This window comes from Polypterus senegalus, chromosome 16, assembly GCF_016835505.1.
Source record: "Polypterus senegalus isolate Bchr_013 chromosome 16, ASM1683550v1, whole genome shotgun sequence".
Classification (NCBI taxonomy): domain Eukaryota; kingdom Metazoa; phylum Chordata; class Cladistia; order Polypteriformes; family Polypteridae; genus Polypterus; species Polypterus senegalus.
The window spans coordinates 4,238,834-4,262,541 of NC_053169.1; the positions used below are offsets into that span (position 1 = coordinate 4,238,834).

The 23,708-nt window shown below is 44.3% G+C and overlaps 1 protein-coding gene across 5 annotated transcripts in view; it reads right to left on the minus strand.

The window, feature by feature from the left end:
* Positions 1-23,708, minus strand: part of myom2b (myomesin 2b) — a 99,979-nt gene that overhangs the window by 6,526 nt on the left and 69,745 nt on the right. For all 5 annotated transcript variants that reach the window (XM_039738746.1, XM_039738749.1, XM_039738747.1 and 2 more), the window contains 11 exons: positions 23,066-23,210; positions 22,920-22,979; positions 22,146-22,213; positions 21,939-22,052; positions 20,675-20,762; positions 12,279-12,317; positions 11,586-11,691; positions 8,064-8,227; positions 7,678-7,714; positions 7,385-7,407; positions 6,099-6,154 (listed from right to left, as the gene is read on the minus strand). In XM_039738746.1, coding sequence (XP_039594680.1) covers positions 6,099-6,154; positions 7,385-7,407; positions 7,678-7,714; positions 8,064-8,227; positions 11,586-11,691; positions 12,279-12,317; positions 20,675-20,762; positions 21,939-22,052; positions 22,146-22,213; positions 22,920-22,979; positions 23,066-23,210 — 900 coding nt within the window. The remainder of the gene's footprint in view (positions 1-6,098; positions 6,155-7,384; positions 7,408-7,677; positions 7,715-8,063; positions 8,228-11,585; positions 11,692-12,278; positions 12,318-20,674; positions 20,763-21,938; positions 22,053-22,145; positions 22,214-22,919; positions 22,980-23,065; positions 23,211-23,708) is intronic.

Consider the following 23,708-nt stretch of genomic DNA (forward strand, 5'->3'; position numbering starts at 1 on the left):
GTATCAGTGGATGTTTCTGAGTTTCAATTTTTATACATTTGCAAAATCTCCTAAAATCCTGTTTTCGCTTTGTCATTTGGAGGTATCAAATGTTGATTGGTGAGGAAAGGAATTAAATGATTTTAGCACAGGACTGTGAAATAACAGGATGTATAAAATGTGAAGTAGTTGAAAATTGCACAGATACACTGCTGGGAGTGTGCGCTGAGTGACAGGACGTATACTGTGTATATAATGAATACACACAAATATATTGTAACGGGCGGGTGGCCAAGACCAGGGGAAAGGAACTTGCACAGGGCAGTACCTCCTCCGGGACAATAGAGGGCAGCCCCCCAGCTTACTGTGGTGCCACAGGTATGGAACATGGAAGCTCAACCCTGCTAGGGCCTGTGGTCACCATAGAACAGCTGAGCCCTCCTCTGCACCTGTAAGTACGGCCAGAAGGAGATGGCGGAACACCAGGAACACTTCTGGGTGCCCTATAAAGGGAGGTGGAGGACAAAGCTTGCGGGAGGAGTAGTGGAGGTGGACAAGAGACAGAAAACAGAGAAAGGAAGAAAGTCTTTAGAGTCACTGTGCTTATTGTACTGTGCTGCATAGGTGGGAAACGAGACGAAAGCGATTCCCACAGCTGAATTAACGTGTGTTGTGCTGAACTTGCATCCTGGTGTCTGTTGTGTTGGGTGTTTGGGGAGCTTCACGCCCCCTGGTGTCCACAATATATATATATATATATATATATATACATATGGGAGACAGCTAAAGGGCTCCAAAGAAGGTCATTCCCAGTTGGACCAGGGGAGGCAGAGTGCACTGACCCTTTCTCCTTTTTCCCCACAGATTAAATGAATGAAATTCCGCCTTTAGTGACACTTCTGGTTTCACCCCTGAAGACGTCACTTCCTCCTTATGCTTTTAAAACCCACCCTGTCTGTACCAAAGTTCAGTTCTGCTTTGAACTCTTGTCTATAAAGACCACTACAGTCGACCCTCGATATACGACCGGCCTGACATGGGAACAACTTGGTTTACGACCAAAATTTTTGTTTTGAATTCCGACCAATGTCTTGTGTTACGACCCGAATGCGGTCACGTGTATCCGCTTGTGCGATTCTAAACAAACAGCCGAGAGCGTTCGCAAGCGCCAGTCAGAGCCCAGATACATGTGTTTGTGGACGTAATTTCGGTCTGTGCAGTGATTTGTATAATTTATTTCGATAATTGCTAAGGAAGGAAGAGAAGGTAACGAAGGTAAAGAAAGCGATCACAATCAAAATGAAGAAGGAAATTGTGTGGAAATATGAGAGTGGTGTTCGTGTGACCGATCTCGCTAATATGAGCAGCATGTCGAAATCCACCAACTCGACAATTTTACGAAGAAAAGATTTTTATAAGGAAGCTCCTTCCAAACAATAACCATCATCCATTTCATTCTCCTTCTCCTCCCTTCCTGCAAGCCAAAGATGTCAACTTAAATGGTGAGCACAGTATGACATTGTGTTTCTGGTAGGCTACGCACTTTTTATAACATTTTGATTAGTACATTAGAAATATTATTGGTGTTTTAGGTAAATTCTGCACATTATACAGCCCTTTTTTATTATGAAAAGGTTAAGTACGTGTTGCTGTGGGAGGTTCAGAACATATTATGGGTATTTCCATTGTTTCTTATGGGAAAAATAGTCTTGACTTGCAACCAACTTGAGTTACAGCGAGCCCTCGCGAACAAATTGAGTTTGTAAGTCAAGGGTCCACTGTATTTTACAACCCCTTCTTCAATTTTGCAGCCATTTCAAAGTATACTGCAGGCTGCCCCAGACCTCTATTTGTGTCAAGGCTTGGTTATTTCTCACAAATATATATATATATATATATATATATACTACATACTACTATATAATTATATACTAGAGTCAGCTCTGTTTAAGTGCATGGCCGTGCGTACCCTTAATAGGAGTGCAACATGTCAGTCCTGAGATCTGACCGTTCAGGTACTCCACCTACTAGCCTAGTCAAACACAATAAAACATTCATAAAAACAGACTACGGTGAAGAACAGAGTGGATACCCGTACACACACACACACCACACACACTTTAACTGTTCACATGTCCATGAACTGTACCTGTACGTCCCCAGCCTTCCCTACTCTTTTTCGTTTTCTGTCTGGATTGCCGTTGTTCTGCCAGTCTTGCAATTTCGATTCCTTATTCTTGTAAATCCGAGAAGTCTGGCTAGGATGAACGGCATAATGTTTCGCGACAGAGACCTGACTCTCCTTGTTGTCAAGTCTGTATAAGACTTCGACACATTCAGCCAGAGACAACGATTTTTGCACACAGGTAGACGAAGTTGACGCCATAGTCAGAAGTCACAACAGCTAACTTATCACAGTTGAGTTGTAAGGCTGATCCGTAATGTCATTCGTTGCTGACAGACTTTTGTTTAACGCATTGGCAGTTCTGAGACGACATTTCCACGTACATAAGAACACGCTGCTAAACGGACTACAGTGTACACCTAGTTAACTGCACTGTACACTCAGTACAGTAACGGGATTGGCCGGTCACAATCGATATCGCTGTTTGACTAGTGGATGTGAACAGGCCATGCAGTGAATGTGGCTGAAGAGAACAGCAATGGGATCAATAACGTACGTGCGCTTAAGCGGATTGTGTGCTTATCTGAAGTTATTGCCCGTTTACTTGACTTTATACAAATAGAAAGTGTGTAAGTTACGTGTGGCTAAGCGCAGCGTGCGCTCAACCGACATGCACTTAAGTGGAGTCGACTGTATTTAATGCTATAAATGAACATTTCTATTGTGGTGGATGGCCGGCCATTTATCCCGGCCAATACCCCCAAGCCACCAGGTGGAGCCCTCCTTGCAGTATGGCGGTCCCCAGAAGACCAGCAGGGCATCATGGACAATGGAGTTTTTATACGCAGCCCTGCTGGATGCCGTGGGGGCCACTAGGGGATGCTGCAGGGAGGAATAATGGATATTTTCCCTACGGCCCGGAAGCACACGTGGACAAGAGGAATGACGGGCTTCCGGGGTGAAGAAAAGAACTTGTACCTGACCCGGTAGTGACTGAGAGTCACATGGACTGGGGATTAGGAACACTTCCGGGTCAGGAGATATAAAAGGACTGTGGGAGCTCCCAGACGGTGAACTGAGCTGGATGGAAGGGTGGCAACGCGTCTGGGAGCTGGAGGATTGGTTTATTGAGTAATTGTGTGAGTTTATAGGAGTTTAGTGGAGGAGAGGGTGTTCTGTACACTGTGGAGATTTAATAAAGTCAATATGAGGACTTTTACCTGGTGTTTGGAGTCGTGGGCCGGGGTTCAAGGGAGTGAGAGCGCCCCCTATCTACCACACTATGTATATATGAATACATTTCAACACTGGCTCTTGTTCCAGTGGTTCAGTCACATGAATCCCCCCGTCCACCTCCTGCCTGGGGTCTCCTGGTGAACTTCGCGGCCCGTTCTCGGATGGTGAAGCAGTTTTCTCCTCCTAGATGGCAGCTGATTGGTGGTATTTTGCCTAAAAGTTTTTTTTGGTGTCCTCATTTTCCATTCATTTCATCAAATATTCAGGGATGTCTTTCAGCTTCTCCAGGGAGTCGTTCCCTTTTTGACAACACAGAGTCGTCTTTCCGCCAGTGGGCTTTTCATCAGCAAAGTTTACAGAAATGCAGAATTCACAGCGGAGGTCCATGGCAGCTCTGAAATGTTTTCTTCATTTGTTAATGGAAATTCTTCTGGATGCGTCCGGGTCTCTGATCTTTGTTCTCAGCTGAGGGGAACTGGCATCCCCTTGACGTGAAGTTTTTCACAACTAAAATTTGTTTTGGGCCCCGAGTTCGGATTCTTTTTTCTTGATTTTGTTGTTGCGTTTTTCTTGTGCTCTTTTGCCGTCAGATCTTTGGATCGTAATTAGTGATGAATGAAGCGGCTGAGGTTTGAGTCACATTGAGATTTGTGAAACTGACAGTAAAGTTGGTTCTTCAGGTGATTTCCCAGTTGCAAAGCCCACATCTCAGTAAGACGAGTTTTCTGGGCTTTTAAAGTTGTTTTTTTTAATTTGCTTTCACTCGTTGTTGAATATCAATAAGGACCGAGCACGGCAAGGGGGCTGAATGCTTTCCATAGGCGGTGTCATTACACGCCATTATTGCTGTCAATTGAATAGTCGAGCCACCTTCACAAAAAAGATGAGATATCCAAAAATGTGATAAGTGACTCTTTGAAGGAACTAAACAACACAACAAATCCCCCCGACTTTCAAATCGGTTCACTCGGCCTTTAGACAGGCTTGAATGTTACTCCACACCGACATTTTCTAATTTGGTTTCTTTTCTGTTGTTCTTGTGTGATCAGATTTTTTACTTACAGTAAAATAAAGCATCGACACAACACTCGACAGACTAGAAAACGAAAAAAAGAGCCCAGACTAGTAGTTAATGTCAGACTAAGAGTGGGCCACCAGTGTGCCCCCCAGAAGCCATTGTAGTGGGAAAGGAGGAGAAGACAAGCTGAGACTTGGAGGGCCAGCCTTCCATCAAATGGGACGCACTCATCCATCTGTTGAATGGCAGTAAGGGGGCAACGATCTGAGATGGGCAAAGTTAAGAAAAGTAGATGCCCACTGATTAGGACAACGTGGGGCTCCTACTGACTCAAAACCATTGCCAGCCTGGCTGCCATAAAGAAAAGCTTTTATTGGGCAGGTGAGATGTAAGCACAGAAAAATCCAGAAGAATGAAATTATGTAAAATGAAAGGTACACAATATGGCCAACAGAACATGGACCCCTGTGGTGAAGTGTGGCCAGGGTCCGAGGCAGTGCACAGTTTTCAAAGACAGTGGGTGGAGATGTGCATTGGCAGGAAGCTGAGCAGCTCTACAGGGCTTAATGGAGACCCCAAAAAGTGGCTTCTGGTTTATTATTTGGGTATGTAGATGTGAGGTTTGAATACACAATGGGAGGTCTGAAAATTGAAAGTCCACCTTATGAGGGGGATTTAGGGGTCGCAGTGGACTCTAAGCTATCGACTGACAGACAGTGTTCAGCAGCCATTGAAGAAGGCTAAAAGAATGTCAGGTTATATAGCGCCTTGACAAGTCACAGGAGGGTCTGCTCAGCCTTTATAACACACTGGTGAGGCCTCATCTGGAGTCCTGGGTGCAGTTTGGGTCTCCAGGCTACAAAAAGGACATAACAGCACAAGAGAAGGACCAGAGAAGAGCGACTACAGAGGATGAGTTATGAGGAAGATTAAAAGAGCTGAGCCTTTACAGTTTAAGGAAAAGAAGATGAAGAGGAGACCTGACTGAAGTTTATAAAATTATGAAGGGAATTAGTGCAGTGGATCGAGATGGTGACTTTAAAAAGAGTTCATCAAGAACACGGGGACACATATAAAGGTCACAATATGAGAAGGACTTAGGAGTCATAATGGACTCTAAGCTATTGATTCTAGTCAGTGTTCAGAAGCCATGAAGAAGGCTAAAAGAATGTCAGGTTATATAGCGCCTTGACAAGTCACAGGAGGGTCTGCTCAGGCTTTATAACACACTGGTGAGGCCTCATCTGGAGTCCTGGGTGCAGTTTGGGTCCCCAGGCTACAAAAAGGACATCACAGCACAAGAGAAGGTCCAGAGAAGAGCGACTAGGCTGATATCAGGGCTACAGGGGATGAGTTATGAGCTGAGCCTTTACAGGAGACAAAGAGGAGACCTGACTGAAGTGTTTAAAATGATGAAGGGTATTAGTGCAGTGGATCGAGACGGTGACTTTAAAAAGAGTTCATCAAGAACACGGGGACACAGTTGGAAACTTGTGAAGGGCGAATATTAGGATGAGAACCACAGACACACGGAATAAGTGACCGAGTATTGTGGTGGACAGGAGGACTTTAGGGACCTTCAAAACTCGACTTGATGTTTCTTAAATGAATTAAGTGGACAGGACTGGCGAGCTTCGTTGGGCTGAATGGCTCCTTTTTGTCTAAATCATTGTAACATTTCTAATTTAAACCAGTAGACGTTGCAGATATTTCCACTCTGACAATATTTAAAAGTCTTACCTTGTTTTCCATAATTGTGACCACATCAGGCAGGCCGCCAATGACTTTACCACGATCTGTGAATGATAGAACAGACGACGGTTATTATGGCACCCAGTGCACAGCATCAATCTGTTTCTATTGCTGCCTACTGGGCCCACCAACAGGAAGGCATTACTATGATGGTGGTACAGTGAGCCAGTGGTGGTCCTGCTGCCTCTAAATAAGGAGACCAGGGTTTGTGCCCCAGGTGGTCTCTGTGAGGAGTTTGCATGTTCTCCCCGTGTCTGCATGGGTTTGATTTGAGTGCTCCAGTCTCCCCCCACAGTCCAAAGGCATGCTGGTCGAGTGGAGTGGATTGGCGATGGATGCTAAACTGGTCTGTGTGTGCATGTCCAGTGATGGTCTCGCACCCTGAGCAGGTGTTGTCCCTGCCTTAGGCCCAGTGCTTGCTGGTTAGAAAGATGGATGGAACTTATTTAGAATTTATTAAGCAAGCACTTTTAAATAAAGCAACTTTGCATAAATCCATAAAGACTTGTAGAATACAGCGAAGGAATGAGCGACTCAGATCACTCAAGAGTGGAAGCCAAAGGAAAAGGTTGGAGTCAGGCGCCACCATAATTGGCCTGAAAGGTGCAGTAGGTGAGGGGCTTTGAAACGCTGGCATGCCAGACGTGCTGCCCAAGGGCAGTGGTCTTAAAAGTTATTAGCTGAGTCACCTGGCGTTGAAAAAGTGGACATTTTTTGTTTGAATCAAAGACCTGCAACTCCCCATCATTCATTGGTCAACTTCAATCGCATAGCATTGTGGGGATTACAACGTCCTCCATGAAAATATGATTCAAATTTTTTCTCGGCCACCACTACAAAGTACATGAGATAAATAATATTTAAATAGAGTGTCATTTACAGGTGGAGTAAGGTGTCAACACTGGACTTCCAAGGCAGCATCGACCAAAATATCAGTAAAACAAAATGCCATTAGGTAACAAAAAAAAAAAACACCAAAACTTTGAAAACTTCATGGGAACAAAATAATAACACAGAAATGATCTATGATATTCAAACCCCTTGAAAATGCAAAAATGATTAAATGTGAAATAATCATAACGCCCTTCAAGCCAGTCAGCAGGACAGAAACATACAATGGCCTGGCATCACATGTGTATGTGGAAAAACACACGGCGACCGTACACGTCTGGAGATGGCAGGTCACCATGTGGGAGTGGGGCGTCAGGGTCAGGTGAGCGTTAGGGACCACCAGACACAAATCAATAGAAGAAAATCACAGGGAATCTACTTACTCTTTTCAGCGAATGCAGCCTGCCTGAAAATAATAAAGCATAAAATAAAAACACAAATTCAGATAAGATAAAGCTGATTAAATCACTTTGATTAACAGAATTCTTGATGAAAAGCTTATAACGGCAAAGTTAATACATAATAATAGGAATGACGAGGACAGTAGGAATGAGAATAAAGTAGTAACAACAATAGTAGCACAATGAATACCACTACTACCAATAAGATTATTAATAAACTCATTTGCATAAGTACTCTGAAGAAAAGTAAGGAAAGTATAACACATGACACTCACTTCAGTCTCTGGAACTCTGCGTAGGCGTCAGCATAGGCTGAAAGGCATAAAGAAATTCAACATGTCACCGGGCAAGAAAGGGAAAATTCATAAAGTTCACGTGCATCTGCTCTGGTTTATGTTTTTTTTTTTTTTTGTATCTTCTGCAAAAAGCAAAAATTTCCCCTGGTAACATATAAAGTTTTTTTTTTCTATCTATCTATCTATCTATCATATAGTGCCTATCTATCTATCTATTATATAGTGCCTTTCATATCTATCTATCTATCATATAGCGCCTTTCATATCTATCTATCTATCTATCTATTATATAGTGCCTTTCACATCTATCTATCTATCTATCTATTGAGTGTGGCACTGCTGTGATGAAGACGGTGAGAGGTTACCTTGTCCAGACAGATCAATCGTCCGCTTGTATGACTGCTTGCCATCCAGGATTTCGATGGTGTATTTTCCTTTTTCTCGGTCTGTTGGCTCACAGATCTGTAACCAGACCATCTCTGTTGTGCCGCCAACTCTCATCTTCTCAGAGGAGGAAATCTTTGATTCCCTAAAGTAAGCAAACAGATGGGGACATTTCAGTGATGAGCACAAATGTGCAGGATACGTCACCTGAATTTCTTGGTCATTTGTCCCCTCCATACCCAGCAGGACATGTGCACACTGGTGAGCCCTGCTGTGCTGCCTGACATCTCCAGGAGCCTGAGCAGGTTTCCATTTTTGCCACATGGCTGTTATCTACACCTATTATCTGTATGTCTTTGACAGGCCGGAGAGAGTGGTGACCTTACAGCAGTTGTTCTCAAATTCTGCTCCACGGACCACTGGTCAGGTTGTTCTTGGGCTTGAGTTTGGGTTCTTTAGTCATTTCTGTTAGAAGAATGTTCTTGGTGATGAAGTTGAATAAAAATGAGCCTGAAGTCGCCCTGCTCTGGCCATGGAGGATCTGTCTGACTGTATTGCAGATGATACCATCCTTTTCTTGTACACAATTCCTTCTCACTCTGATTCTGTATGGCTGTGGTGACTGAGGCTTTTCTTTCAAAGTGTCTTCCAGCTCAAAGTCTCTCTCTCCTGTCCAGCCTAACCCCTTTACCACACAGGACTTGATGGAGACCTCAGGAGCCAACCCCTGGCATCAGCAATGCCTTGATTCCACCTTGAAGACTTTGAAATGTGCGCCTAGCAAGGTTTGAATGTTAGTCTTGTAATGCAGGCGGGCAGAGTCAAGCACTTGGTAGACACTGTGTGCCACTCAGGCCTGAGAGAAGATACCAGGTGACAGGTGAAGTCCTTTGGGTAAAACCAGCAAAAGGGAGCCAGCATGGTAGCTGATACTGTAGAGTAGCACTATGAATTAGAAAGCAACACAGAAAGAGTCCGAGGGGCAATGCCAATGTGACAGAGTTCAGTGTTTGCCGAGTTTTATCTTTGTCTTTCTTAAGGCACCTTCCAAAGACCATAACAGCAGGAAGAGAGCAGGCCCTTAAATGGAGGAGGTCTTTCCAATAAACAACCCTGTCCAGGCCGACTAATTCACTTCACAGCTGCAGTATTTTCACATGAATGCATGTAGAAAAAGAAATGTGTTAATCGTAACATGGAATTCTGCCGTAATAAATGGCTGTGCGCCACAGGTGGTCCTCCGTATCTTTGACTTTGACAAAGTGGTCCTTAGTCCAGAATACTCTGAGAATCGTTGCCTAAGGACACTGAAGATCTACCTTGCAGTTTAAGACCTCTGGGCAGAGAACTTAGTACTTAACTTTTTATAAAATGCCAGAACAATATGTCTGTGAATATTTATACAGAGACATGTGTAATGGACGACCGGCAGTTCAAACCAGCCGGGACGCCCCTGGAATTAGAAGGATAGGGGAACGCAGTTGCTTGCCAACACTGCTTCCCTCAAAACACTAGATGGCAGCTTCCCTGGAGTGCAGTGGTAGCCTGGATTCCCGCAGGGCACTATGGGACATGGAGTTCGGACACTCAGCCCCGCTGGGTGCCGTGGGTGCCGCCAGGAGGAGCTGTCAAAGGACCTGAGGACATATTCTCTCATTGGAGCCCAGAAGTACGAGGTAGTTACGAGGACAGAAGCTCCAAAGTACTTCCGGGCTGAAGAAAATCCCTGTTCTTTATTAGACCAAGGAAGTGCCAGCCAGTCACGCGGTCGGAAGGACAGAAGCACTTCCGGGTCAAAGACTATTTCAAGGCGGAGTGGTGGCTCTGAGGCTACGGATCTGTACTGGCAATTAGAAGGTTGCCGGTTCGAATGCCGTAAATGCCAAAAAGGGACTCTGCTCTGATGGGCCCTTAACCTGCAATTGCTGAGCACTTTGATTAGTGAGAAAAGAGCTACATAAATTCAAAGAATTATATTATTATTATTATTATTAAAGGACTGATGGGAGCCGGAGTTGGGAGGGAGTGTGACAGCTTTCTGGGAGGTAGAGGAGAGTATTGTGTTTAGTTATTGTGAGTTTATTGGTGATTAATGTGGCTGGGGTGCTTTGGAGGCACAATCTATTACAAAAAGGAGAAATGAAATTGCGTTAAACCTGTGTCCAGTGTGTTTGTCTGTTGGGGAAAAGGTGAGAAATAGTGAGCAATAGTGCCACCAAGCGTCCACTCATTGACGCCTGTTATAGGCCTGAAGCCCCTCTTTTCATGAAGTTCATATCTTAACCCTGCTTAACCTCCCTGATGTAAACCCCAACCATCTCTCCAGTTTGGAATTCTATGTAAAAAACGGTTAACCCCGATTTTCTCTTGGGTTAAGTCTAACTAATGCTTGGGACAGTATCTTGGTCCCATCTAATGGCTCAAATAACGTCCTACTGCAAAATAAATCATGAATCATTGCTACTCTATGGTAAGTCATCAATATTCATGAGTGGGGTGGAGCCATCAACCAAAACACACAAGGGCATATTAACATAAAGCAGTTTAAAACAAACTAAAGCTGAGGCATTAGTTGAATCAAGCGATAGTGACGACAGTGTCAATGACAGTCATCAGACGTTGACAAAGATAGTAAAACGTGAATAAGGCGCTATATGACTGAACCACCTGGTGAATTCGGCTGCGTGTAGCTTCAGCATGGCAAAAACACAAAATGACTGCAATGAAGTTAAAGGACAAGACAGATGTCAGCCCCTAAGCACCGGCCACACTGTTGATGTTGTGTCAGGAGGAATGTGGAGGTCACTAAGACTTGGGCTGTGGAAGCCCACAATAACACAATGGGTGGTGTCCATTGTGTGAATCAGTCACTGACATTCTGCACTCACATGATAGTGTGCAAATACACTTCTACTGTCCCATCTGTGACATCGGACTGTGCGTTGGTGACCGTAGCGATACATGTCACCTGGAGGATGTGCACCAAAGTGGACCCAGGACAGGCCTTTCCTACTGGACTTATGTTGATGTTTTGGTATTCACGTGGTTCTCTTACATATTCTAAGATTTTTTTCTTGTTGAAAAAAAAAATCAACTGTTTTGGCTCCTTTTTATGGAGGTAAACACGACGCTCAGGAGGCTACGCATTCAATGAAACCCCTGGGTTGGCACACCAGCTGACTCTCTGAGATAAGAAAAATGCAAGAATCCCACTCAAGTTATTGTTAAATCTCCAATCTTAGCAGAACACAATAACGAAAGATTAAATGAGTGTTATGCAAATTACAAAATGCCCAGGAAGGGTGTAACTACAAGGCTCTGATAACAAGGGCAATACCACCCGTGAGCGTGAGAGGGCGCCATCAGTAATGCATTCTCATAACGTCCGGGAATGCGTCTGCTTTGTTAACTGAGGTATAAAACGGTGAGATGGACTACATGGTCATGAACATCCACACCTCGTACCAGTCACTGTCACACCCAGTGTAGTCATTGTCACCTACTTGTGATACCAGAGGGTGCGCATCTCCTCCGTGTAGTACTTCATGCTGCACTGCAGCCGGATTCCTTCTGGAGTGCACTGGATCTTCAGCTCGGAGGCTGTAGAACCTGGAAGATGAATTTCTGAGGTTGGTATCTGCGGGTTCTTTTAGGCCCCGAGGGCTCCTCTTTACAATTTCCTTCAGATCCTCTCTAACATGAAGATGAACTGCTCGATGGCCTCTTTCTATGTGTCATTTAGTGGCCACATCTACTTCATATGAAGACATTCATCTGTTTTCTTTATTTATTTGACATTCTGTGAGGCACTCACTGTCCAGTCTAAAGTGACCAGTTTGGACCCTGAAGTGGTGTAACTAGAATTTGAATGGCACTCGTCTAAGAAAAGCAGGAGGTCCTCCCTTAGGTGAAATAAACTCAATTTAAAAAATGACCACAACTTGAGGAAACACATTGAGCATATCAGCTACATGAAAAGTCAGCAGTTGTGGTTACGCTTTATGGAGTTGTGGGAAGGAGAACATCAGTAGTCTTTTCATTTTGATGTCAAGTGCACAGGCACATTAAAGATAAAGCCATATCTTCACGGTGGGCCCCCCAGCCCCATGGACCCCCCATCTGCACTACCTATGGTTACATCATTGGGACAGTGAAGTCAGTGATATGCAGTGAAGAAGATACAATGGAGGACTTACCAGCTACCCTGCTGATGCCGTTAATGATATCTTCAAACACTGAAACAACAGGAGAACACAGAGTGAGAATGAATGACGATGGCTCACCGCACACGTGGCTTTTGTCCCCTTACATGTCACACTTAACCAGCATGCAGAAACAAATACACAAGAGCTTTCTATTATCCAGGCTGTTTCTGGTTACTGGGCCTTCTTGTTTGGATCTGCCCACAGCAGTAGACTCAAGACAAGAACTGGCAATGCTGAGGGTGCCACCACTTCACTGGGCACTCACCAAATCACACTCTCAACCAATCAAGCAGACCATGGAGGAAAGTTCAGGTCTCATAAGATTCTTACCTGCACTTATCCCATAGACAAGCGGCAGTAGTAAAAGACGAACAAACGACGATGAACACCAGACATGGAAGGTGCACTCATGGACAGGCCAAGGAGTAAAGACGAGCCAACAATTGGTGTGGAATTGAGTTCACGGTCTTATAAAATACATAAAGTGGAATTCCTGGTGCTCAGTCCCAGTCTGGATGTGATTTCCTGAGCTAATTCTGTAGCATCTGTCTGTTAGGGTTTACTATTTCAATAAAGTTCTCTAGTACAACAGCGATCGTCATCACTCTGGGATTCTGTCATGTGTAGACATTTTGTGAGAGGTGCGTTGTGGTTGTTCTGGTAGTTTGGTGCTCACTTTGTCCACTCTGATACCATCTTGGCGATTGCAACCCTAAAGATGCATCAGAGACAGAAGTGATATTCACAGTCACAGAGCTGGCAAATCGTCAGCCTCGTCCACAAGAAACAGGAAAGGGCGGGTGCAGGGTAACAGGAAGTGCTGAGTTACTTCAGAGAAAAACAGTAAAGTGCATAAGAGTTTGCTTTGGGGCGGAAAATGTGTTACATTTGATAAAAGCACAGATCACCTTATACTGCAACTACTGAAAAACTATGAATTCTGGGTGTTGTAAAATTTGGTGGCGATTTTTTCTGAGCTCTTTTCACTAAGATTCTTCCTACTGTCGGTTGTTCAAGTCACTGAGTCCAATTCTTGTGTTTATTTGTTTGTAGGATTGAGTTTTTTTGGTAGCTGAAAATATTTGCATCTTTCCACCCTTTTTTTGTTGCAGTGGGTGTCACCATTTCTGGATTCCCATGGCCAGTTGTTAGGGGGATGCAATCCCAGAAGTCACGCAGTGCAACACTTTATGACCCGGCATTGCAGATCCATCTGTTAAGGTAGCAAACTAACAAAATGACTGGCAATAGTAACCAGAAGAAGAGACGAGATGCAGTCAAACCCAATGAGAGCAGAGAAGTCAAGCACACCATGACTAATGTCAAAACACACAATAAGACAAGCGAAGGGTGAAAGAACTGAACGAATTAACAGGAATTTTAAATTATCTGGGCAAACACAAGTTTCTGTTTGGTATCCATTGGCTTGGATAAGAAGTGAAACAGTAAAACCGACTACCTGCTGCACCGTCAAGTCTGACTTGTGTCATTCTGCTTAAGAGTCATATAAGACTTGGTAATCATTAACAAATATTTTTTTCCGCTAATTAAAAATGAATACTTTTTAGATAAAATTAATAATGACAAGGTAAAGAACTCCCAGCTGTTAGTAGCGTGTGGCATCCCTAGTAGAATTACCGGCATTTATCAAAATGGTTCTCCTTCTTTACCATCCAGTCACCCTGGAACGTCATAACTACAAAATGGGACGAGCTGCGGGATGAAACGGTTTTCAGATTTGCAGTCAGCAAGTGAAATTTGTTACAGAACAGGGGAAGGAATCCCAGTAGCAAAATGCTTGTTGACCAGTGTCTGCAGACCTGAAAACGCCCAATGACGGTGAGAAATGCACCATCTGAACTAGGAGGGGACAGAATGATTATTAGCAAATGGGCCAATGTGACGCCATTTTCAAACACGTTTGAGGGCAAACAATGAAAGCCTTCTCGCGAGTGAGTGCTTACTGGTTCTACTGATCTTCACGGTTAACGACTACGGCTTTGGGTTTGGTAAACGACAGGGTGGACTTTAGGTGACTCAATCTCAGCCACGTTTTAGACGTTTCATCTCCTGCTTACAGCCGTTCACTCCCACTGCTCTTGTTGTGTAAGGTACAACAACAAAAACGCACAAGCGTGAACAACGGAGCAAATACCTTGGTTTTCTAATCTCTTTTTAGTGAGTCTGGAAAGACGTGATTATGAAATCACTTGCAAAAGGAATTTTAGCATCACTTTCACAAAACTCGCAGTGAAATGAAATGCGCGGCTGCTGAGTGACCCTGTGAGCCGCGGATGCTCAGTGTTGTCGTAGCTCGGTCTCTGAATTATGTGAAATATTTTGCAAGTTCTGAGCTCTGTTCTCTCTTTTGTGAATTGTTCTTTTCAATATCGTCAGGTCGACTTGTTCAGGTATCTTCTTTCATGAGGTAATTGGCCTTCACTGAGTTTGTATGTTATGATCCGTTTCTGGTAGTTGTTGTCTTTTTCCTTTTCTGTTTTATGGTGGGACGTATGGGTGCTGCAGCTGCCCCTCCAGTGCTTTGCTGAAGGATTTGAAATTCCTGGTTTTTATTATTATTATTATTATTATTATTATACGATTTTATTCAACTTGCCTTCTCTATTTGTCTGGGTCAAATTTTGCAATCCATTTTTTACCCTCTTTTTCTGATCTGATTCCCTTCAGACTACACATGCATGTTGATCTCTGGTGACAATGCGATATTTCATCAATTTTTACCCAGGATTTGTACATTAATTATGTCAAATTCAAATTTCTCATTTCCTTATACTATGCTTTTAATGATTAGGATATAGCGCTTTTAGCCGACACACATATATATGAGGGCAGCACGGTGGCACAGTAGGTAGCGCTGCTGGGAGTAATTATATTTTTAGATTAGATTAAATTAAATTCAATTTTCTCAGTAAGGAGACCTGTCTGGGTTCACTTCCCGGGTCCACCCTGCGTGGAGTTTGCATGTCCTTCCCGTGTCTGTGTGGGTTTAGTCCAAAGACATGCAGGTTAAGTGCATTGGTGATCCTAACTTGTCCCTAGTGTGTGCTTGCTGTGTGGGTGTGCCCTGTGGTGAGCTGGCGCCCTGCCCGGGGTTTGTTTCCTGCCTTGCGCCCTGTGTTGGCTGGGATTGGCTCCAGCAGACCCCAGTGACCCTGTAGTTAGGATATAGCGGGTTGGAAAATGACTGACTGACATATTTATGAAAAATTTGCAGTGTTGGTCAAGTGGTTAGCATGTTGGAGTTTTGATCAAAAGGTTGAAGGTTTAAGACCAATGTAGACAAATGAATTTAAAAACTAGGACCATTTAAAGAGTTAATTGTCTTTACAAAAGCTATTCTAACAGCAAACTGTTAATGGCTTAATACGAAGGGCATATCAAGATCTCCGTTGGTGTCTCATGTTATCCCCTGAAGATGGACTTCATTACCTTTCTTGGATACGTCTTTCTGTCAACAGTAATTTGGCCGATGGCAGACCAGCCGCTGTTAGCGTTTGTAGATAATCTTCATGATATTGTAAGTTGATGTTTTCATCATCACCACCAACTGTTTCAGCAGAGTCTATTGATACACATTTAACCAATCTGACGTGTAACCAATCAACAGTTTTCCTGTTAATTTGTTTGACTTCATCGTTTCTCGGTGCTAGGATTGCGTGTGTCCTCATTTCTCCTGTTGATAACCCTTCTGGATGAAATTCTTCAATAAGATTTGGGCATAACACGTCTTCCTTAATTGGGAACTTAAAGGGAGGAAAACATAAAAATGTATAAGAGCTGAGAGAGCAGGAAGTGTGTCTGTCAAAAACAGTCACACCAATGAGACGTGAGAGGGCCGTGGGGGCGGGACTTGAAGAAATCTCATGGCCAAAGTCTCGTCTCGCGGGACTTGAAATTATCTCTGAAAAAGTCGCATCTCAGGATTTCCTTTTATAATAGAGAGAAATAATTTGATTAAATGATATTGAAGTTTTGTCTAATTACTTCAATCTGACCGTTAAGCAGCACTGGCCACGCGGTTAGAGTGTTGGACATCCAATCAAACAGTCAAAGGTTCGAGACTAATGCACAAAAACTAATTTTTTTAAATTTTACCAATTCTTTCATCATTTATATAGAAATTTGGCGATATACTCGTTTCACTGATTTAGCTGTGTTGGGCTTTTCAAAGAATAATTAAAGGTTCGATTCTCCGGCAGACAAACACACATTTAAAGTACTTCACACGTCTGAGGCTAGGATTTTCTGAAATGAGAAATAAATGTGAAGGACTGTTACACTTGTTTCACTTCAAGATCAGAGGTTCAAGGTTTTCTAAAGTGCTAAGGACTGCGTGGCATTAGGCTGGCTAAAAATATACTAAAAAAAGATTCTCAATTGACACAATTTTATTCAAAAATGCACTAAAAAGTAAACAAATATTTTATTCTAGTATTAAGATTTTGTTGGTCATATGGGATGAAAAATACAATTGTGGGGCACCCTTAAAGGAATTCATTGAATTAAGCAGTTATATGGGACGGCACGGTGGCGCAGTGGGTAGCGCTGCCGCCTCACAGTTAGGACACCCGTCTGGGTTCACTTCCTGGGTTTGCATGTCCTCCCCGTGTCTGCGTGGGTTTCCTTCCACAGTCCACAGACATGCAGGTGAGGTGGATTGGTGATCCTAAATTGTCCTTGGTGTGTGCCAGGTGTGTGTGTGCCCTGTGGTGGGCTGGCACCCTGTGTTGGCTGGGATTGGCTCCAGTAGACCCCCATGACCCTGCAGTTAGGATACAGCGGGTTGGATAATAGATGGATGGATGGAGTTCTAATTATGTGATCTTTGGCTCTCTTTGTGATTCCCCACTTCCGGCTTCTTCTTTGGTTTCTCCTTTCTGGGTTTTGGTATCTCTGGTTTCAGGTTTAAAATGTCTGCAGTTTAGACTTTGGCTTTTTGAGTTGTTTAGGATTCTTTGGGCTAATTTGCATATTTGTTTGTAATTTTCCTGAATTTAACCCTTTGAATTGTGATTGTTTAACTTCAGTTTCTGGTTATTTGAATTTTTGGAGATGTGTGAATTCCTCCTGATGCTCTTTCTTTAATTTATTGTTAGAGAGGCGGTGGGTCCAGGCATGCATGAGGGTATTTATGATGTTAGCTGGTGGAGAGTGATACGCGTCTACCACTTTATTTCCATGTAGAGTTGTCATACTTTCTAATAACTGCACAGAATCAGTCGGGATGTGTGCGTGTAATGACAACAAGTGATTTCATTTGTATTTATCTTATATTACCCATTTGTTATACGATTAAAAATGACGTTCCTTGAGTTGTAAAGTTTAGCATTTCTGTTAGATGAATGTATGCCTCAGTGCTATGTACAGCAATACTTAAATATTCATATTATGACGCCCATATAGCGCTTTACTTGAGACGTCTTGCTGGTCTTTTATTGGTCGGCTTTGCGCCTTCAGCTGTCAAACCGCAGACCCATTCGTGAATCACACCGCCATCTAGCGGACCTTCAGTGTAAGTTACTAATGGCGTGCGCTCTGAAGAATTCCTTCTGAACGCTTGGACGTCACGTCAGGTTTGTTTCCAGCTCCTGCTGATTCACCAGTAAGAGAAACGACATACCGCTCGACTCGTCTTGACCTCCAGCTACGCAACACGTCGAGCTGTTTGGGGCTCCCTCTTTGTTTTTGTCCATCTAGACCCAAAATTCCCTCGTTTTTAGGCCAACGCATTTTGAGCAGGAAATAACACCCTTAGGATAAAAAGTAAAGCAGTCGGTGTCTTCAGCAAAAACGAGCAGAAGGACTTCAAGTTGTGCAGGCCACATCAACCCACCCCAGGGGGTCACCTCCGAATGGGCCAGTAATATTGGCATGTGGAGTGTCGTTTGTATGTTGTCTTCAGGCTGCTGATCATGAATATGATCGTATGTTTGATATTTAATTCCTTTCTGGTGGTCGTAGCCCTCTAAAAGTCACTCCCAGAAAATTATAAATGACACATTTCAAACACAGGCATGTGGGGTATTGCTTTAAAGGTCACAGACTCCAAATATGATGCGATTTTTAATTCTTTACTAGGGACCTTGCCCCCTGTGGACCTCCATCAGACTGTGACAAATGACAAAATTCTAATACAACTGACCTGAACCATTTAAAGAATGGTGGCTCAGTGGTGGCACTGCTGCTTCACAGTAAGGAGACCAGGGGGTCCTCCCTAAATGGGGTTTGCATGTTCTCCCCGTGTCTGGGTGGGTTTCCTCCCACTGTCCCAAGACGTGCACATTATGTGCATTGGCCCCAGTGAGTGTGTGTGTGAGTGTGTGTGTGTGTGCTCACCCTGCGATGGACTGGCGCCCTGTCCGGGGATTGTGCCCTGTGCCAGCTGGGTTAGGCTCCAGCAGACCCTGTTCAGGACAGAGCAGGCTATAAAGTGGTTGCCATTGAAACATATTTGAAGTATGTAACACAACTCTTCTTGTTTATCGTGCGCGTCTGTCTCATGAAGTGTGTCATTGCATAACTTAACGCAATTCAGATGTCTGTTAATTTGTTTTGATTTATTTAGAGGCCTGTGAGGACATCACAACGCTACCCTCCCGGACATCAAGAATACTTTTAGGATTCAACCACCTAATGGATATGGAGACAGACCGTTATGACATGATGGGACGCAGCGGAGATAACATCCATTCACAACCCGCTATATCCTAACTACAGGTCTGCTGGAGCAAATCCCAGCCAACACAGGGCGCAAGGCAGGAAACAAACCCCGGGCAGAGCGCCAACCCACCGCAGGGCACACACCCACACCAAGCACACACCAGGGACAATTTAAGACCACCAATACACCTGACCTGCATGTCTTTGGACTGTGGGAGGAACGGAGACAACATGCCAGACAAATGTCTAAAGCACAAATCGAGCCTTCCTTTTGTCAAACTGAAAACAGAAAGTGAACTGACAGTCAAAGTAACGGAGTTGGAGTCAAAGGGAAAGCAAAGGTCGAAACTGGGAGGAGCAAAAACATTTAAAAAATCGGGAATGCTCTCCCATCGACTTCCTCATAGACGCAGATATGGGGATGGATATTTGAGGAGTAAACCGCATGATTATGATTATATTTTTATATTATGTACATTATAGAACTATACACAAAAATCAAAGCAATTCTCTCTCTACATATCTAAAATCCAACGTCTGTCTGTCTGCTTTTCACGAGAGAACTTCTTAACGGGTTGCCTTCGGGTTTTTTCTCTATAATTTACTTGAACATTCCCGTTGATTTTCAGAGTATCAGAGTCGCTTGCGGTACCGATTTATTTCCGCTCATCCGAGAGACACGCCCGCCGAGGGGCGGGAGGGGGCGTGGCCCTGCTTACTCACGCACCATCCTGGGGGCGTGTACCTTACATCCACTTAGCTGGCGCACGAGAGGATTACTTTACGGATTTAAATGGGTTTTTATTTTAGAAGTTACTTGAACATTCCGGTTGATTTTGCGATTTCTCTCATCGCGCTAAGAATCAGAGTTCACTTGCAAATCCGCGCGAATCCGAGACAAAGGGAAGGCGGACGAAGGGAAGGCGGAAGCGTGACGTCAGGCGTGGAGAGCTGGGCGGGGCCTCCTCACTGTCCTGTTTCACTTCTACGCGGGCGGAAGTGCGGGAGGCGGCTAGTTAATAATATACTGAACACTTACTATAAAAGTAAAGTTAAATAAATCGAACTCTGCAGCTGCATGAATGCAAAAAATCGAGAATGTGTTCAGGTAAAGCAGCACTTCAGGTTACCGGAAATAGCTCAAAAGCTGCTAGAAATCTACGTTTTGTACCGAATGCTTGTATGCAAAATTTGGTTGACCAAAGTGAAAACGTCCTCAGGTTATCGCGTTTACACACACACAGACCTAATTCTAAAAATGGTATTTTCGGACTCAGGGGGTCTAAAACGTTGAGATTCATCAAAATCTCGAAATTGAATTTTTAGAGGATTCCAATTCTTCACAAAGTAAAAAGGAAAAATTCAAACTCAGCAAAATGTCATCTAGAGTTCTTCCAGCAGAGAATCTGAAAAGCAAAGAAAACGCAAGCAACGCCTGAGTAGCGATGGGATGCGAGGACGGCCCTTTCATTCCATACCACCGATGACGTCACCTAGTGGGGTCGTTACCAACACACAAACACAGCCAATCAAGGCGCTCACTGAACATGGCCTTGAAAATGGTGGGGTTTGCTGGGTCGTTCACTCCATCCACGTCAGTTAGCTCGCCGACCCACTCATTCAATGCTGTGAGGTCCTCACGTCAGCGGCCAGCAGACTGTGTTGTAAATCTCAGCTAATGTCAAATATCAATCAAGCAATCTTACCTGCACCAGAGACATCAAAGATGGATATGTCCTGCCCTCGGTCATCAGCAATAGTTGCTTTGTAAATTCCCTGATCCTTCTTTGAAAACTGAAATGAAAGATCATGAAACAATGAGCACTGAAGGAGTTCTTTTATTTTCTAAACCTGCTTCATCCTGACAAGGGTCTCCTGGTCCAGACCAGCCCTGCAGGAGGCAGCGTTCTCTTGTAGAGCCTACACACTCCATCAGTCACCGCGATGAGAAGCCGTGTGCAATCAGACTACAGAAGACTTGAGGAGGACAAGGTGGTGGTCTTCTGACGTGCTAAAGAGCCTCAGAGACCATTCAGGGGGAGGACGTACAGACTGAACTGGTCTGACAATACGGCGGCGGTGGACAAGAAGGGCTTCCTGAGGAGACTCGGGTCTATTGATGCGCGCAATGAGTTGCTGGAGATGTTTGACAAATCCATGATAGCCAGTTGTCTCCTGGAGAAGCACCATCAGTTCAAACATCTCAAACTGCCTGAACAAACTCACCAGGAACACCGGCTCCATCACAGGACTGACTCTGGACAAATTGGAAGCGGTTGTGGAAAACAGAAAGGTGGCAAACTTGGATGGCATCCTGAAAAGTGCCCACCATCCCCTCCAGGAGGCGCTCTCTTGGAGCACATTAAGCCACAGGTTTATTCCACCTTTTGGGATCTTTTCTCAATGCGTCCCAGACTAAATGGTCACAGTCTGAGTTCATTTTGCTATTTGTGCATTTATTCATTTATTTATTTATTTGTTTGTTTGTTATTAATACATTTATTTAGCAGATGGCAAGCATGGGCTGGTTCAAGGTTTCTTATTTTGCCCAGAGGCCAAGAGGAAAGACAAGGCAGTCCCAGTCACAGCCAGGAGACTGACTGGCACAAGGTGCCAACACCGCAGTGTATATGTTGGCATCCTGGAGGGGATTGACACTTTGACAGAAGGGCAGGGGAGGCAACCTGCTTGGCCTATTTGCTTGCCCAACACACTAGAGGGCAGCATTCCTGGGCTATGGTAGCCATACGGACACCCGCAGGGCATGCTGGGAACTGTAGTGATACGGGTTGTAGGTGTGATTTCCTCCCTTCATTGAAAGACCGGATGCTAAGTTGATCAGCCACTCTTGTTTGAGCCCCGTGTCTGTGTAGGCGCCCAACATGGCTGGGTCTGATTTCTTTCGTTGCTCCCAATGGCTCTGATTAGAGAGGACAGCTTGTTCACGAAGTGGATGATGAAGCGGCTTACCTGGCAAATGGGCAACTTGCAGGTTCCGTTCTGTAAGTTCACAGGCTCCTCGGGTATGATTTGCACATTGTCCTTATACCAGTGAAACATCGACTCTTTCTTAACGTTTGCCACCTGAAAGCAGAGAACAAATAAAATAAAAAAGGACACTTCAGGTGTAGGCGTACTGGACATTTCAGAGTGGTGGCACCTGTGGGCCTTTCGTACCTTGCAAACCAGCATGACTGTGCAGTCTTCTTCCACGTGCCAGAAGATGTATTCCAAGAAATGAGGTCCTAAAAAGGAATAAAAACAAAACAAAGGATAACATGAAATGGAGCAGGCGAGGTGGGTCTGCACGTTCAGTTCACGTCTTCTGCGTTCTGCCAGGTTATGTACACGTGCCCTGTGACACATGGGTGTCCCTTCCAAGAAGGATTCTTGTTTGGCAGCCTTCACTGGTGACTTAGATACGAAAAACATGATTTGGACGAGGGGCTCCTGACAGTCAGGAGGCTGGAAATGTTAAATAAAGTGAGAGCCTGAGACCACCCGGGCTACAAACTGGCTAAAGTGAAACGGCGACACCTCGGGTTGACAAGTTTGAGGTGAAAAAAGAGGAGCAACGATAACACAGACTGAACACGCAGACGACACAACTGTACGGCTTTCTTAACAAAATGAGTAAGATAAGAAAACAGGGCAAAAAAAAGGATTCTCCTTACAGGCCAACAAATCCCAATGCACCACCGTAAGACAAATCCAATAAAGTGGAATACCAAGAAGAGCAAAACTCCATATGCCCGCTCCACTGCTGAGCCTTATAAAGGCAGAAGGAGGAGACCGCAGCAGTGATGTCAGAGTGGCTCCGCCTCCTGGGGCTCCACCCACACAGTGCACCCTACAGATTGCCCATTGGTCGCTGTGTCCATCCCTTTATTGTCTTGACCCACTTGTGGGCATCCAAAATACAAAATAAGGACTTTGAGGAAAATGGAATACCTTGTTTCCGGAGATATTCCCTCCTTTGGAATTCCGCTTCCTCCAAGGCTGCTTTGAAAACTGAAAAAAAAGACAGAAATGAAGCTCACATCAGGACAGAGTCCTACACGCGGCCCTAAAGTCCCCATGCAGGCCTGCAGTCTTACCGTCTCCGATCAGAACCAGAGATGACTGGTTCTTGGCTTTGCCATCTTGGATCTGAACTGTGTAGGTGCCCTCGCTGTGAGCCGTGAACTTGTCCATAACCATCTCGATAATGCCAGTGGAGTGGTCGCATTTAATCTTATGACTCTGCGGATACACACAGTATCACCTGTTTTCAAAATTACACAATTGCACCTTTCATTTTTAATTTTATGTTTTGCCAAAGCTACATCATACATCATGAACAGAAGTCTGGACAAGATCAAGTGCGCTCACACAATCAGTGATGAGCAAAACTGGCCAGTTTCCATTTACACAAAGTTCTGTGAAACCAAACGTAAAATTAGTTTTGCAGGAAGAGTTTTGCGATGGTGACATGTGAAACTTACTAAAAATGTTTTTTGGAGGTGTGAAAGACTCGCTTTGGGGGCTGAAAATTGCGCTCCCTAAAGCTGTGTTCGCGTGTTTGTGTTCACCTGCATAATGCGTGTAAAGCCGGAGCCACGTTACTTGAATTGTGGTTGGCGGGGATGTCAGACTTGATGACTAATTTGCTGATCTCTTCGCCTGAGATATGGCAGAGCCTGACATAAAACACGGCAGGGCGGTGGTGCGGACCTGGTGGTGCAGTAACGACGATTGACC